The following is a 17500-nucleotide window of genomic DNA, read 5'->3' as shown; positions in this document are numbered from 1 at the left end:
TTCTTTACACTTCTATGGGATGCATTTGGACTGACATTCTCGTCATCTTCAGAGTCCAATTTAAGCTCCTTTTCGACCTTATCTTCACCTAAGTCAAATAACTCAATGCTATCTTCGTCATCACTTTCAAATATGGACATCATTTGTCGCTTACGACGGGTGGACTTTGTGCGCCCAGGTTTCGGCGGTCTAGGAGCGTTGTGCGGAGTCTTGAGCGACATGGGACTGGGTTCGTCGTCACTGCTGTCTACTGTTTTCTTTTGTCGTTTTTTCTTTGTTGCCGGTGTCCGTCCTTTTTGGGCTCCAATTTTTTTGCCTAAAGAGGAAATACTATATTTACGCCTTGCTCTTTAAACCCCTCAGCAACGTTTTGCAAAACAAGATAACTGGTGGGACTAATTAAAAAAAAAACAACAACAACTGTCGTGCTATGTCGGTAGGTGTTTGAAGCACCAACCAAACAAAACACAACACTTTCCACTTTACCATGCACAATTTTACTAGTCTAGTTAGTTTTTACCTGTCTTAGAACTACACTTATGCCAGCCTGATAGGTATGAGGTGCTGTTCCCGCCAAAATTCAGCCCTTATTGTTTTTAGTAAACGGTGCACATTTTTAATAAATGGTGCATACTTTTTTTGTAAATGCAGCCTTTGTTTTGCTTTATTGGTTCCCATTTTTGATAAATGGTGCATACCTTTTTGTAAATGCAGTCTTTGCTTCCCGTTAACGATGACTGGAGATTCCAGAAAAGGGCCCTTTTTTATAAAGGCTGCCTCTCCCTCTCTTTAAATGATTGGTCATGAAGTTAGCATCACCTAACGGTTAACAATTCCGTGCCTTTGTTACAGTAAAGAAGGCAGCATTTTAAACCGTCGGAAAGACACCTAAGGCAAATGGAATTAACTTCTTCCCCTGTCCCAGTTCATCCAAGTGGGATTGCTGCCAAATATCATAGTAACTTGGCGACGAACCTCATAAAAGAGATATCGCAATGAAGTGACCGAAGAACTCGATAACAATAAAGGGAAACTTTCTTTAAAAATACTACTTGCGGATTGTCCACAAGTGGTTTTCTTTGTAACTGCGTTTATTTTATACAGAGCTTTGTATGCATGAATTGTTTGGTTGACATATGATTAATTATCTATCCATACCCGCAGGGGTGTTGATGCCTCTTTTCGTCTTGTTGGCCCCATTACTCGCTGCTCCTAAGGCTTTGGAAGCTCGTTCATAGTCCTCCTCGTTCTCCACGCCTTTGGTGTGACACTGGTTTATGCGTTGCCCTAATTCATCCACCAATGCCTGAAGAAAAAGTAAAACAAGATACGCATGAATCATGAATCCTAAATCGGATTCAGATCTGATCTAATGAATCCACTCGTAGATCGGAGAGTGGATTTTACGGATCAATAATACATTTTTGGGTTTCACGAAGAAACGCAATGCACCCTTGGTGTGAATAAATGTTGAGTAAGGGCGCTTTTACACAAGATAGCAAAAATGAAACGGAAGGGCTAAAAGGCGAATCTCAGCTGCGACCGTCATTTTCTCAAGAGTTTTCTGTTGCGGTTGTTTCTTCAGCAAAAGTTGCACCCATGCCACAGTGCAAGCCTCTCATATCCAAGTACATTCACCTTCAAATTGGTGAGAGAGTCCACAAAGGTAAAATTTACAATATCTGATGACGTGATGAGGAATTCAGCTCTTTGTGTTCCTGGTCAGTTGTAATCATGACTTCATGCCAACTTGTGTTTTTGTAGTCTTGATTTCGAGGTGAAATTAGCACGGAAGTGCAACTTTACCTTAAGCTCTGGTTTGGCGAATTTCTTGCTCTTACTAACAATTATCAGAAAGCACTGGTAAACATCATCTTCGGCGAGCTTGTCATGAAAACAGGCGAAGTTTTCTTGCAATTTGCGGACTCCTCGCTCATTGTATGACAGCATGGACAAACAGAAGGCCAAATCACGCCACTGACGCTCAGTCCTACGCAAATAAACACAAATGATAAAAAACAGAATAAGGAGAAAAAAGACAAATGAAATGATTTTTTTTTGTAGTTAGACGGGCATACTCGAAAAACTTCGAATGTTTCCTTGATAACGTCCATCCCGGCCGATTGCTAGTTCAAATCAAATGGAAGCGATATGAGATGGTACGTTTAATTTCAGCCCGGTGAGTGATAGAAATGATGTGTTTTTTCCTTCTATAAATCAGGGAAACTCGGAAAAGGCTGAGTGCTGCTTTGCAGAGGTCGAACCTGCGATCACCAATCCATCCGAAACGGGCAGAGTAGGTCACTTTTCTTCATTCTGAGAATGCCCTCGCCGTAACAGCCGGGCATAGATCTTCCCATTTCACTGGGTATAACTGCTGAACGGAAACGGTTAACGTGTAGCTTAAGGCCGCTAAAAGGAGAACGCGAAACTATAAAAAGATGACTGATTTGCTCTAACCAGCAAACAAAAGCTTCAAATGTCTTGAAGTGACCAATGTTCCTTATCAACTCGACAGATACTACCACTCTTAGTTCTTCACCTCTAAACTGTTGGCTCTTTGGCTTCTGACACTGAATTAAGGCTGCGATTAAGTTTCGTGTCTGGTAAATCCTTAATAAGCACAAGCACAAAACGGGAATATTAGCGTTCCCTGAAATTAATGCCGACGCCCTGTTTAATTTCGGAACATCAGTCAAAAAGATTACACAGTTTTTCCTCGAATTTATACTTTTTTGGCGAACTCTTGTCAGTAAAGTTCATCAAGAAGACAACGACACGTGGATGAAGTTATAACAAGGTAATTCTTAATGAATCAAAAGGCTTCTCAAATTCTCTTTTGAACATGTTTCGCCTTCTTCACTGGTACTAAAACAATGACAGCAAAAGTACGATATCGAAAGCTCCTTAAAAATCTGTATTTCAGAATCGTGGAAGAGTGACCATCTTTTCACAACTCAAGTAGTCCATTCAGAAGATTACGCCAAGCCGACCACATTGCTGAAGGAAAGGACAGACCACAACACCGAGAACAGCATGCGCTACACTTTTTCGAATATCGTGTAGGATCTTTAACGTCCCACAGAGTTTATGAACACTGAAGGGTTGTAAGACGGGGTCTAAGGTTTATAGTCCTTATCCGAGAAGACTTGAAAGTCTAACCCAGGGTTCGTACTCTTTTAAACACTTCAAATTCCATGACTGTCCATGAATTTTTCCATGACCTTGTTAGTCTAGCTTTCCATGATCTTAAGTTTCGCTGTCAGGTAAGAAAATTTTCAAAACTATCCTTATTTTAGGATATTACTCAGATCACATTTGAATAAATTAACGTCCTCCGTTTGCCAAACTTCCGATTGTTTGATAGAAACTCGTCTTTATTTCATTTTATCATTGCTTTGACACTGCAATGATTAATTTACCACTAGTAATTATAATTTCCCATGACTTTCCAGGCCATGCAAAATGAAATTCTTAAATTCCACGACTTTCCAGGTTTTCCATGACCCGTGCGAACCCTGTAACCATTTGCGGATGTTATTACAAAGGCAGCACTTTCTCCTCAGTTATTTCAAGACCCTGAGTGTTGGTTCGACCGGAGTCGAACTCACGACCTCCCGCATAGCTGAGCCCGATGCTCAACCAACTGAGTCATCGGTCCGAGGTGAACCTGCATGTAATCCCAATCAAACTAGGGACACGTACACAGCAATACTCCCACTTTCTTGGCTAAGCATTCTTCAGTTGCTGTATGATGTTCCCATATTCGACAAAAGACGATTTGATTGATTGATTGACGACTTGATTTTAGAGCGGTTTTCAATTGAGTGTCGTAAACCAAATACCTAAGTGATTACATCGATCAATCACAACAGGTGCAAACAGAGCAATGAACCAATCCAAATTCGTACCAATTCCATGTAATTTGTTCAAAGCGCGGGAAAAATCGCGCGTACAAGTCGCGATTGGTTTTGGTTTTGGTTTTCCTTCTCATTGGTTGATAAACTGGCGCGAGATTTTTAAACTAATCACTAAACCGTGTTCACATTAGGCCTCGATTATGATCGAATTATAATCTACTTCAGTTTGGAATGGGTTCACATCAACTATTACAGTACGTGATTACAATTGGATTACAATTATTTCAAACAAGGAACTAATTGCAGTGCGTAGTTGAAAAGAATGGCGAACACATGGTGATATGAGCAGACGAAACTTCTAATCGTCTTCTTCTAATTTGTCTTCCTCTATTCTCGGACGCTATTCATAGTTTTCTTCTCACCTCAAGATGGTGATGATAATCGTGGTAGCCGCGCGATACGGCGCCATTTTGTCTCACACTGCGAGGTTACCCTGCCTATTGTATTTGAGTTTTCGCAGATCTGAACAGAACCACAATTGAATAAAATTGAATGGAGTATGATAGCCTGAACTATCTCCAGTTGATCATAATCAACGTTGAGTGTGAACACGGCTTAAGTGTAGTAATTGCAATCAAGAAATTGCTTTCGGCAGTCACTTGAAAACTGCTCTAAGGCATTGAATACTTGACTTACTTGGTGGCTCTGAATCGGTGACATAGTTTCTCTACTAGACTTTCAGATTGGCGGTCTTTTTGGATGAAGGATAGCAAATACCTGCAATAGTAACGCAACAAATACAGAAATAATTCTCCCAACTCTCAATGTTGTTATAAAATAGACGGTTTATTAAAGACTCAAGCTTCTTTAGCTGAGACAGGAGCCCATCTGGGTTCCTGAATGAGAACAAGTTCTTCACTAATTGAAGAAACTGCAAACCAAAGCAAAACAATGCTGGTTTTACAGAGAGATAGGAAAGCCCGAGCAACCGCAAAAAGAAAACACCTGGGGCAACCAACCAACCATGTTCCCCAACTTGACGGGAAAAATTGAGCATTTCTTCGGCGGGATAGTTATTTGAAAGCGTTGCTTAAAACTAAACATTTTTTGCTTTTTCCCCGTGAAGGCAGAATACCGAAAGTCCAGGCTTCCCGCCCAAAAAAAAGATCTGGCCTCGGTTGTTTAAAAGGGTGGATAACGCTATCCACCAGATAAATCACTATGCAGCGGACAAACATTAGCAAAACCAATAGAGTTATCCAATGAATAGTGATTTATCCACCTTTCGAACAACTGGGCCCTGACGTTTTATTTGCTTCACTCCACTTCACTTTACTTTACGTTTATTGTACAAAGTTAAAAATATTTCATGATTGCACAGCTTTCAATACAGCTCGAACTGTCCCACACCTTGAGAGAACAATAAAACCGACGTTGGCTTACGAACATCACAACAAAAAGGTACCTCAAGATATTTCTGAAGGGTTCTTCTTCAATACCACAGTCTGGGTCGGACAAGCGACTTATGACGTCCGGAAGAATGTTGTAGATTGCATTTCCCTAAAATAATGACGATGATGATAATTATGATGACGACAACGACGATGCTAATACAACTTACAAACATGAATAAACGCGAAGTTGTTCAGTGATAATGTAAGGACATGCCATTTGGGCGGAGATGAAAGGGGTTTATAGAGGAAGATACAAAAGATCCAAGATCCCGTTTTCTGAAGACACGGTAGAGCTTAAAAGTCATGAAATATCCTTCATACCTACCTCAGGGATCTTTAACGAGTTCAGTACGGCATATCATGACAGACAGCGCGTCTTCCACTTCCTTTTCATTAAAGGGGCTAGGTCACGCTATTTTAGGTAATTTTGTTCAATTTTGTTAATTATGAGCTCTAAACGTCAAATTGGCAGAGCAAGAGTCTTTCATTTGCAAAATCACGGCCACATAACTACTGAAAATCATTTTCCAGCTGTGTAAATGACATTTTTATATAAACTGATATAAATTTGAAAAAAAGGTGGGCCGACGTTTTTCAAATTTACCGAAATCAATCCATTTCAATCCTCTCCAGTTTTGTCCATCCATGTCCCTTCTTGGCTTCCCGGTGTTTTGTTAGAGTTCTTCTATAGTTTTGAACAGTTACTTTGATATTTTAGTTAATTCTACGACCATTCGATCAGTGCTGAAATTGCCTAAAATTGCGTGACCTAGCCCCTTTAAGTAAACGTGAAAACAATATTCGACAAACGGAAGAGCATATCTAGCCAAGTGCATCGCTTCATGGCAACACTTAAGACCACTGGACTGCCAAGGAAAACTGCTAACTGTTTTGAAAACAATACTTCGATTTAAAATAGCGTCCAGTCTACTTCACTGTCTCCAAATGCATACATTGATGCGACGATCAACTTCCACTCGTGTAGTTTCTTACCTTCTTTGACAATTCTAAAAAGAACAGTTTGGCCAGGTCTGATATCCTGCCGTCTTTGTCTTCCAAACAAGTGGCCATCTCGCTGATTTGACCTTTGACCTTGACCATGTCATTCAGAATGAGATGAGTAAGCACCATCAATGTGTTTTTGCGAACGTGACTTGACTCGTCACGCAATCTGCGAGGGAAGAAGATTGAGTGCGTTTTCATTTACTTTTACTGTGAAACGAAAAGCCAAGAAAAAACTTTCTCTCAGTAAACGGTCTTGGAATCTCCGCACAGAACAATAGACACAACAGAGACAAGGTGACGGTTATGATGAAATGTGCCCGTGAGAAAGATGGTATGCTAGTGCTCAGCTACGGAAGAGACAAGTGAAAAGAAAACCAAAATTCCAAACAACGTCGGTAACACTGGTCAAATGCTCGGCAATGTCATAGATTATTCAGTGTTATAATGCAAGACAACAGAGTTGAGGCCCTCTCCAAAGAACCAGAAAAGGAACAGATACTTTTTGTCTGCATCAGCCTGAATTTTTTTAAACAAGATCGGCAAATATATTTTTTAAAGAAATGTGTATATTTGAAGTGCGAGCTATAAACGAAATGATCGTCGAAGTTATCTGGGCAATTTAAGCAATTGTAGCTCATAGACATTTGAAAACTTCAGGTAGCTTCAAGGGGATTCGAACCCACGACCTCTGCGATGCCGGTGCAATGCTCTACCAACTTAGCTATGAAGCCACCAAGTTGGGAGCAGGTCACTTTGTTGGGCTCACGTCTTCCCGTTTCCCTACAAGCAGAGGTATCTTTTCTTTTTGCATTCACTGGGCTGACGAGTGCGGGAAAAGAGACCTCTGCCATGGGTTGAAATTCACTTTGATCAAACCGCCGTCCACAACCTTGGACCGCATGTTCCATGCTGACTGTGACTTGAGCCCGCTGTGTCCCACGCATTCCCTTACACTAATTCCGCTGAAGGACTCGACGAAAGGAATGTATATAATTGACGCGCGGGCTTAGAGTGCAATTATCTCTTAGAGACACCTAGAAAGTTCCGCTGGTTTCAAAGGGATTCGAACCCATGACCTCTGCGATGATAATTTTTAGTACACTGGATAACCACAACCTACTCTGAGAAATTAATGTAGTCACAAATTCTGATGTCATGGCTCCGGCCGTAAATGTGTCGTCATTATAAACCCAACGTCTCGGAGCTGGGACATGTCCAAAATGTTTTCTTTGCTTAGCCCTATATCGCACAATTCTGCGAAACTCACTAACACAAATGCAACATGCCAATGAAATAAGGATTTACTTGAGAAATCTGTTCCCCAATTATAAATATGTCTCCCTCTTTCGTGATATTATGAGTTGGCCATATACAAAGGAAATTTTATAGCCTGTTGGTGGTATTATTTGTAGGGGTGTTTTGCGCAAACCGAAACCATAGTACTAAAATCCGGGCTCTGAAACTGACCAAGCGTACCTTGCGTACAAATGAGAGGTCCATGGTTCGATCAAATTTGGAAATCTGAAAGTCAAGTCACCAACTGCCACAATTGTGTTAGCTCGGATAGTTGGTTGAGGTGCTTTTTCAAGGATCGTGAAAAGAAGTTGAAGATGAGCTTCACAGAACTCAGAGCTGCAAAAAAGGAGAACAGAGTAATGAAAGAACCAACACATAATGGGCGGCTGAATCCAATCTATCCAGGCCAATCTAGTGTAGCGCTCAAGTCTCTCCTAAACAACACAATAATGTCGTTTTTCCCCTTTATTTCATTCTTTTGATCATTACATAAACTGCTTACATAGTTCTTCGTAAGAGAAAGGTAATTGCCACTTTCGAGTCCTGACGATACGACGAATTTTCGACGCCGTACCATGCACAGAACAAATCTTCTTTTGTGTGATCAAGGGTGATTTTTTTCCTTTGATCCTCAAATTTCATGTGTGTTTGTTTCATAACACACTGACGAAATTTTATGAAGCGGATTCAGTTTGAGAACAGTCTACACGAATCGTGTTCCAACTGACCGCTTATTCCTCAGAAATATGGATCAAGGATAAAATGGCGTCATACACTAAGGTAAAGTGTGTTTGAATGCAGCGTTTTTAAGTACAAAATAATTCAGTTTGACAGTCCAAACGCCCAAAACGTTGGTAATGGACAAACTCAGCCGCGCACTCATTGAAAAAATAATATTCAAATACATCGCCGTCTTGTCCAATCTTAAACGCAAGCAAGCGAGTTAGAAGAAAGAGAATCGATATTTTGATCGTGGAAGCGCTTTAACTTAGTTTTAAACTTTCAATGCTTACCCTTGGTTACTGCCTGCTTGTTTTGCGCATTTAAATGTATTGTGGTCACAAATTACTTTTTAGGAGGGGGATCACAAACTGTATCAACATCGATAAAAGGCCACGTGACTGTGTAATAGGAACTACACTGATTAGTAAGACATACCTCACTAACATGAACTTGGCCAAAGCCAGTGATGCAGCGGCTCGTAAATTGGGGTCACTGTATTTCGCAGGGTTACTGCAGATACAGACTAACAGTGGGCGAAGCTTGCACAGTAGAGTATTACCTACGTTATAAGACATACAAAACAGAAATCCAGCTAAATGAAATCTTTCTGGCAACAACTAAAGCACTACTTTTAAGTACTTTTTCATTAAAGTTCACCATATGCTTAAATCGCATCTGCGCGTAATCATACACGCTTCCAAGTGTACTTTGCTTCCTGACTATCAGTTCTTTTTAGCCATAACTGTACTCACGAGTAGCACTGAAAGATGGAAGGGTAGAGTAAGGTCAAAATAGGAAACCAAAATAGCTCACCTTCAGAACCTTTATTAAAAACATTTTTAGTGTTTGCTCTTTAAAAACGGTAGTATTTCACTTAGCAGGCTTTGAGATCGACTTAAAGAACAACAGAAAGAATAAGGACAACAACAAAAAACGGGAAGTCCAATAATATAAAATTCAATCAAAAATAGCGTTCATCAAGAGGTATGATTTGAAATGCCACTTTTGGAAACTATAAATGGTGGCCGATACCCGGCAGTAAGCGTCATGAATTTCACTCCTCACTCAAAAAGCACCCTTAACCCTTCAAACAACTAACTGCCATTCTAAAGCATGCGAGTGGAAGCGGACTCCTCCTTCGAAAATTAGTATTTATCTCCTGTTGGTGCTTTTGTAGGGGCAGGGAGGTTGCACTGCTTTCAACGGTTTTGCCAAACGCTAATCTAGTTCTTACCGGTAACAATCTCGTGTTCACAGATTTTTCTCACGTATTCCGTTTCCAAGTCATCTGCCGTTGCTCCAGTCAGGCCCAGTTCCTCTTCAATTGTTTCAGACGCACTTGGGTCCTAGAATGAGATACACAAGATTACTAACATTCTTCGTTGGGTATTGCACTTGCGCAGGACACTCGACGGTATGTTTGGGGTCTAATTAAGGGGGGTCTGTTATTTTGGTCTTTTTGCAACTAAATGCTGAAAAATGTCTTAAAATTAATGGAAAGCCAAGAATAATAATGCACTTCTTTTACTTTTCATACACGTAGAAACAAGAGAAATAGATTGCATTGTGATTTTTTTTTAATTCTCAGACTTCAGAGGCCTGTTTCTCGAAAGACCCCAAATTTCTCGGGACCATTTTGGGTAGCCTAAAGCCCTCAGTATCTTCGAAAGGAAAACGTTTTTAGTCATGAAACTTTGCACTTATTTTTACTTTTCTCTGGTCTTAAAAAACTTGTGGAAAGAGCAGCATTTCAGGTGAAGCGGATCTTAGTTTCACGAATTGGTTTTCGGGCCCGAAAAGTTTTTGTGACTTTTGAGAAACGGGTTGCTCGAAGCATGATAGCGCTAACCAGCGTTAAATACCGTGGAAACCTCGGAAACCTCTTGACCAACGGATAGCGCTAACCAGGATTCGAGCAACCGACCTCTGGCTGATAATAGGGATCTTTAGATTCTAGGGCGAAGACGAGTATGAGTGCGAGATTTGACTGCCCGTTTTTGGCGAAAATACTTAGAAAATTCGTAACCCAGACAATTAATCTTTCTATTTGAACCTTTTCCCGATCGCAATATGACAAAACTGCTACCGTGTTGTTGACTTGTTTTGACACGACGACATTTTGCAAAACCTCGCAATAAATTGACGACGGTATCACGTTTTTCCCGCCAAAATGACGCTGGTTTGCGCGCGCTCACTGTTGTTCTACGAGAAAATCTCGTACTCGTAGTCGTTCTCGTTCTAGAATCTTAAGCTCTCTAATTACTTATCTTCCGGGGAAACAAGATTATATATCTTTCTCCCAAATTCAGGGAGAACTCGATGTTTGAAGAACGATTTCTTTGCGTGGCCTTTCGCGGAAACCAAGTTGGTTGACGTAAAGAGGCTATATCACGAAAAATGATGTAATTTTATGACACCTAAAATTCCCAAAAAGGTAGAATGAAACATTGCAATAACCACTTAAAACTGTTGAACAACATGAAACAAATACAGCAAAAGGAAAGAGAAGCATGGTTGGACACAAATGGACAAGATTGAGACGGATTGCAGTTGGGTAATCTTGAAAAAAAATCGGCCCGACGTTTTTCAAGGTTATTACAAATCGCCTGTATGAAGGAGGTTTTTGATGAGAATCATCTTGTTTGTGATATAACTATAATTTTATCGGTAAAATAATTCCACATTACCATTTTCGAGTTTTAAGCTCGTGAGTAACTAAAGATTTCCATTAAAGGGGCTAGGTCACGCTATTTTAGCTAATTTGGTTAATTATGAGCTCTAAACGTAAAATTGGCAGAGCAAGAGTCTTTCATTGGCAAAATCATGGCCACATAACAACTGAGAATGATTTTCCAGCCGTGTAAATGACATTTTGATATAGACTGCTATAAATTTGAAAAAAAGGTGGGCCGACGTTTTTCAAATTTACCCAAACTCAATCCATTTCAATCCTCTCCAGTTTTGTCTATCCATGTCCCTTCTTGGCTTCCCTGTGTTTTGTTAGAGTTCTTCTATAGTTTTGAACAGTTATTTTGATATTTTAGTTAATTCTATGACCATTCGATCATTGCTGAAATTGCCTGAAATTGACTAAAATTGCGTGACCTAGCCCCTTTAAATACCCTAAAATAACGTGACATAGCCCTTTGTCCAGACAAGCTCCTTTCAAATAGGAGCATCAAGGAATAGTTTGGAGTGTATATCTTACGTAATGAACTAACTTGTAGGGCTTTTCTTTGAATACGCCGGCTTTTGTCGTCTTATACAATACAATACATACTTAATTGACCGCTCCCCATAGGGGCTTTTCAGGGCCACTGAAACACAACGAAACGACAGAACAGAACAACAACAACTGTTAAAGTGGTACTATGATCAAAAAATCATTTCCTTTTTTTCTTCAGATTTTGAAAGTGTGTTTGCTTAACACCTAACTGGCAAAATTTTGAGCTTTGAGTTTTATCCAAAGGCTGTTTATTTTGAGTGTAAATTTTGGATTTCACGGTCCGCCATTACTCACCTTCAAAACTGGCCGATTGGACCTCAGAGGGTTGGATCTAGAGAAAATGACGTCATTTACTCACTAGCTTAAAATTTCAGCGTGTAAACGCAATTTATTACATATGCAAAACACGGGTTTAAAAGTCTGAAAGCCCGAAACCCCCGTGCTGCATATTAATTCGGCCGCGTACACACGCATTGCATTCTTAAACTAGTGAGTCTTTGACGTCATTTTCTCCTCGACCCAGCTCTCTCAAGATTTTAAAGTTAGTAATGGCGGACCAATAAATAAGAAAATTCCAGTTAAAATAAACAGGTGTCTTTTTAAAATCAGAACTTAAAACATGGGTCAGTTAGTGTTTAGTTAACATAGTTTTGAAATCCAAAGAAAAAAAAGAATTGTTTTTTTGGTCGTAGTACCACTTTAAGAATCCCAACTGGCTGGAGGCAAACCAGTTGGCTATTTACAAGTGCGACTGGGAAGTTGAACCAGGGACTACCAAGATCAAATTCAACGAGTGGTCAGAGCGGATCTTGAACCCAGGATCTCCGGATCTCAAGGAAAGCGCCCTAACCACTGGCCCACACTGCCTCCACTGTGTTATATTCATTTGCTAGCATTGAAATTTTAATGTCTAATTCCAAGAGAAGTTACTATTGTCATTGTCATCACTTTTTTGTCACGCAATCGAACATTATCCTCGTCGGAGAGGATTGCATGAGAAAACATAAGTATGTCTGTTAAGGAGATTACCTTAGAAGTGTTTGTGCTAGACGAGTCCACAGCCCCCTTCGTCTTGGTAGCTTTTTTCTCTTTATCATTCTCCTCAATGGCTTGACGCCGTTTAATTTCCCCTAGTACGGAAACGTCCAAGTGAACCATATGACGTAGAGCGACGTGACCCGAAAAGCTAAGGAACCGCGCCAAAATGCCAGGGTGACACGTGATTTTCAAGTTACAAGATCCACCATCTTTATAAACTGTACTTTCATCAGAACCTGAAAGGAGCATTTGTCGAAAATAATCATGTGTAATCAACAAATATACAACAATTAAGATACAGCAGAGGAGGATATAAAAAAAATACTCACATCAACTTAGGCGTTATTTTGTCTCGGAGGACAATACCCTTCTACATTAACATAATTGTTCATGTCACTTAAACCCTGAATTCGATAAGCGTTTCTTTCTACAGTTATCCAGAGAAATAAAAAAACACACCATATCTTTTTTTCAGCTTTCAAAAATACTTACACTGTTAAAAGAAGTTCGCCACAGAACTGTGTGTCTATTCAAGCCAAGTTTCAAGGTTTTGTCCAGTACTTACTGGCTGCCTAGAGCGTATTCAGTTTTTTTTTTCTGTGATCAATTTTTAAAATCCACGGTAGTCTGCATAACAAGCGTTTCCGTGCGGGAAAGGGGTAGTTTTTCCCTGTTTTGGCCGAGTGACGAATGGGGCGGGGGTTCCCCTTCCAGCTACTTTTTTTGCCCCGCCTCATTTTTGCGCAGCCAAAACATCGAAAATCGTACGCAGACTAAATCTACTTTGGCCAGTCATTTTTAGTGACGCCTTACGTCAATCGTTCTATAAAAAATTTCAATCAATGAGCAAAAGTTTTTGACGGTAGCGATGGTGAACAGTGCCAAACGGTGACGATATTTTCATTTTTTTCTGGCCTAGCTTGCTAGGGTTATGCGAGTAATCTGAGCGAATCGAAATAAATTGTTTAAATGTTTAGTCAATAAAGATTGAGCGTATTTTTCTTACCTGAAAAGCATAATCAGAGGTATTGACATTGCTCATCAATGCTTAGCAGTCTCCCATCCTGAATTTCCATTTAGCAATGCTCAGCCAAAAATTAACTCTATTCATAATTCAGACAAACATTTTCTATTGTTGAGTTCTCACCATTCCCCTCCGAGTCTGTGTTGTTGTCTGATTTGTCCAGCAGACAAGCAGCCATTTTCTTGATGATATTCTCAGCGATAGTTTCGGGATGTTCAGCAAGAGAGTAAACCACACTCAGCGCTTGTTCCATCATGGGAGTCCAGTCCAGTTTATCAAGCTTACGAACACCTGACAAGCATTTCGAAACACTTTTCGATAAAGACGAAGTCCACTGAGAACGTTCTTACATTACACTAAGGTGAACCTAGAACGGAGTCCTTGAGTATATTAAAGTCGAGCCTGGCCACTGCTGGCCAACATGTTTCGTTCAATGCACAATATTGGCCAACATAATTGTTAGCCACGTGAACCTTACAAGGTAAAACATGAATGGACAGAAGACTCCTGATAAATCAACCTAATTTCCCAGGTCCCATAGCCCGCACTAAGTCGAGGTTCAACCACTTTTCTGATTTTGCCCGCTTGAAGTAACATATTTTCTGGTATTGATAGGAACAGTAGAAAACCACAATAAGAAACTTGAAGTGGTCCCAAGTGGTTGCCATGGAACAAAAAACCAGACCCAATGAAAGAAGAATCACAAATAAAATCAGAAAATCGATCCTCGGAGGGCAAACAGGTACCGTGCGCTTCGCTTGAAGAAAGAAAAAGAGTTTGTTGAGGAAACAAAAATCTGAGCAGTTTAAGAACGCGAAAATTTGTGGCCGATCTCAAAGAGAAATGAAGGAGGCAAGCTACTGTCAAAATAAAAATACTTTAAATCCTCTAAAATTGATGCTGAAAAAAACCATTTCATCCCAACTGACTCCAAGAACAGTTACCTGACACAACTATTTCAGAGAGCCGCTCAAACAGCGCGTGGCTGGCAGCAAACCGAAATGGCTCGTCGGCACTGCAGCCGGGTTTCTGAACGAAAGAAAACACAAATGAAGGCGTTTATCATTTACAACATTTCGTGTAAACTTGTTACTCTTGAAGTAAAACTATGTTCAAGGTGACATTTTTGTTTCAGTTTTCAGGCCACAATCATGATCTAAAGCATGCTCGTTTGTTTAACGCGAAGGGGCCGAAACTCTTATAGCAAAACCCGCACTCTTTTGATCGTGGCCTGAAAACTCCAACTCAAACAAAAATTACACTGATTAAGCTAGAAATGCAGAAAATATATTCTTTTACGTTTGAAATGAAATATAATTCAGTTCTGTTAATAAAAATGCGGCGCGAAGCGCATTTTTTTGCGTGGATTCTCTGTATAGCTATACCTCAATAAACCCATTTGCGTGTTTCACTTCCCCACCGACGCTGCACCATACTTTGTTAGAAACTAAACCCTTTTATCCCTTGCGCCATGTTAAGTTTGAATTCATTACTAACGAATTAAGACACCCAAAAATTAACGAATTCCTTGCCAAACGGAAGACAACTTACGCTGAAAACCAACAATTTCAGTCGGAAACACCCAGTGGTGTATAACTCTTCCAAAATTGCAGAAAGGTACATAGTGCACGCGCTTATCTCCAGTTTGGAGAATACTGATGACTATATATAACAAAGATCAATACAGATAATTTGTGACGCGAGAGCCCCACCCCAATGTTTCCCTTCTAATTTACCTTATGAATTTTAGCAAGTTTAAGCAGAGCCACGCAGGTCACTCGAGCCAACTGAAAATCGTCTTCAGCTCTGGGTCCCAGGCCCGTGGATACTAACAAGTCAATATTGCTGCGAACAATATCAGTCTCCGCCCTGAGTAAAGGGACAACAAAACCAGCGTTTAAAGTCAATGATAACTCGATTGCCGTGGAAAACCAACTTCAGAGCTTAGCGAGTGCGCTTATGACGTAAGGACATATTGGATAGTTTTGAGATAAAATCGTTCTTGTTGGAAGCCAATGACCTTGTTAGTTTTTAATCAGAATGTTTTTTTCCTTGTGTTGGAAGCAATGGGGATTGTGACACTGGGACATTTACAAAGTTATACTGCAAACTGGTTTTGATAAAGTTCACCTACTTTAAGGTCTCAAGTCTCCTCATAAAAAACAGTGAACAATATTGTTGCTCTGCACGAAATGGATGACGACTGATTCAACCCTCTGTCGTACTCAGTTAAATTCGTTTTCTCCAATGCGTCTGATTTAATTCGAGCTTCTGACTTGTGAGACAAAATAACAAAATACCGTCCTTATTTCATTGAACCGCGTCAACCGCAAACTGTGGGGTAAAATTTATGCCTAGCCAGACTTTCTGCTTCTTGTCTATCTCTCTTTGATAGCTATATCTGTACCTATCGATTAATTTCTGTCATAGATCTAAAATGTAGGAATAGGAATAAGTTACAGCCATGCCACACGACGTTCATTGCTTTATGACAAGATGAAGTTTACTGACAACCGATCCTCTTACTTCGCTGGACAATTTAAGTAACTGTCGCTTTACAGACACTTGAAAAATTCAGATGGCTCCAACGGGATTCGAACCAATGAACTCTGCGATGCCGGTGCAATGCTCTACAAACTGAGCTATGAAGTCATACACTTTGGAGTGGGTCAATTTGTTGGACTCATTTGTTCATGTGAAGGACTTGATGAATGAAATGAAATGATTGTATAGTTGAAGTGCGGGTTATAGATGACTGAGACAAGTGATCCACGCACTTAGCTGGAAAATTTTTATACATTTGAATTTTATTTCATTCAAGACGAAGTCTGCTATTCACCGTTATCAGCAAACGCGAATTTGATTCACTGGAAACATGTAAATTGAGATTTCAAGAATTGTTTCAGAACTCCGTTATTGCTTCTTTTAAATCCAGGTGCAGATCCAAAGGCGGCGTTTACCGCTCTCTTTTTCGCTGGAGAGGATTCACAAATTTAGTCGTTTAAGTCTTAATACTTCCTTTGCCTTGGTACAAAACTTACCCTGCTAACATTCCCAGTAGGACCAATGCGGCTTTGCTTTCTTCTGATGTTGTTTGTGGAGCCTGTTATAAAAGAATGACACGAATTTGCTCTGACTTGCTTAAATATCTGTAAAGGTCTCCTACAAACCCTCCACTGCCCCACTTTTTCATAGATCAGTTACTTTTTCCATTGCAGTATATTTCAAACCACTTTGCTAGTAGTTCTCCCACTTCCTAATGGCACGTTACAACTTTTCCGTTTACAAATTAAGGACGGTGCCAACTATTGTTATTGCGCATAAAGCTTTTTAATTATCTTCGAGAAATGCGTGTACCCTTAATTTTCTTTTTGGATTTCGATAACACTTGTTAAGATCTGCTTTTCCCGCATATTCAGTAAACCGCGCATAAAATACCTTTGCATTAGTAGACACCATCTTTAAGAAGCCACAAATTGATATGCCTTAATGTACGTGCATGTATCATTCTCTCAAAGAGAATGGATGCATGCTAGTCTGTCACAAAAACAAATTATTCTGTTGGATTCTTTTATGTTCTGAGTAGCCACATACTTCGATCTTCCCTTACCTTCATGGTGAATTTTTCCCAGAGCAGCTTTATAACAGCAGTAGGAATTAGTTTTCCTTTCATTAATTCACTCATCTGAAAGACGAAAAAGAAAGAGTTATCGGCACTGAGTTAATAAAGGGGAGTGTTTACTAAAGGAATCTTTAACCGCCACGACTTTCCTCGCGTTACGATGGGATTTTTCCATGATTTTGTACGAATTTCATTCTACTGCAAAAACACCCCGGATTTCTCTTATCGCGTTGTATACTCGAACAAGTCATA

General features: G+C 40.0%; 1 protein-coding gene across 1 annotated transcript in view; it reads right to left on the bottom strand.

The window, feature by feature from the left end:
* Window positions 1–17500, bottom strand: part of LOC138052146 (condensin complex subunit 1-like) — a 45533-nt gene that overhangs the window by 413 nt on the left and 27620 nt on the right. The window contains exons 21-35 of the mRNA XM_068898521.1: window positions 17237–17311; window positions 16668–16729; window positions 15363–15495; window positions 14571–14655; window positions 13750–13917; window positions 12594–12838; window positions 9573–9684; window positions 8774–8897; window positions 7796–7951; window positions 6308–6485; window positions 5326–5420; window positions 4557–4637; window positions 1807–1990; window positions 1159–1306; window positions 1–316 (exon numbers count right to left, since the gene is read on the bottom strand). The exon at window positions 1–316 is cut by the window's left edge and continues 413 nt beyond it. Of these exons, the coding sequence (XP_068754622.1) occupies window positions 1–316; window positions 1159–1306; window positions 1807–1990; window positions 4557–4637; window positions 5326–5420; window positions 6308–6485; window positions 7796–7951; window positions 8774–8897; window positions 9573–9684; window positions 12594–12838; window positions 13750–13917; window positions 14571–14655; window positions 15363–15495; window positions 16668–16729; window positions 17237–17311 (2162 nt within the window). The remainder of the gene's footprint in view (window positions 317–1158; window positions 1307–1806; window positions 1991–4556; window positions 4638–5325; window positions 5421–6307; window positions 6486–7795; window positions 7952–8773; window positions 8898–9572; window positions 9685–12593; window positions 12839–13749; window positions 13918–14570; window positions 14656–15362; window positions 15496–16667; window positions 16730–17236; window positions 17312–17500) is intronic.

This window comes from Montipora capricornis, chromosome 6 (assembly GCF_036669925.1).
Source record: "Montipora capricornis isolate CH-2021 chromosome 6, ASM3666992v2, whole genome shotgun sequence".
Lineage (NCBI taxonomy): Eukaryota > Metazoa > Cnidaria > Anthozoa > Scleractinia > Acroporidae > Montipora > Montipora capricornis.
This window is presented reverse-complemented; position numbering and strand designations above follow the sequence as displayed.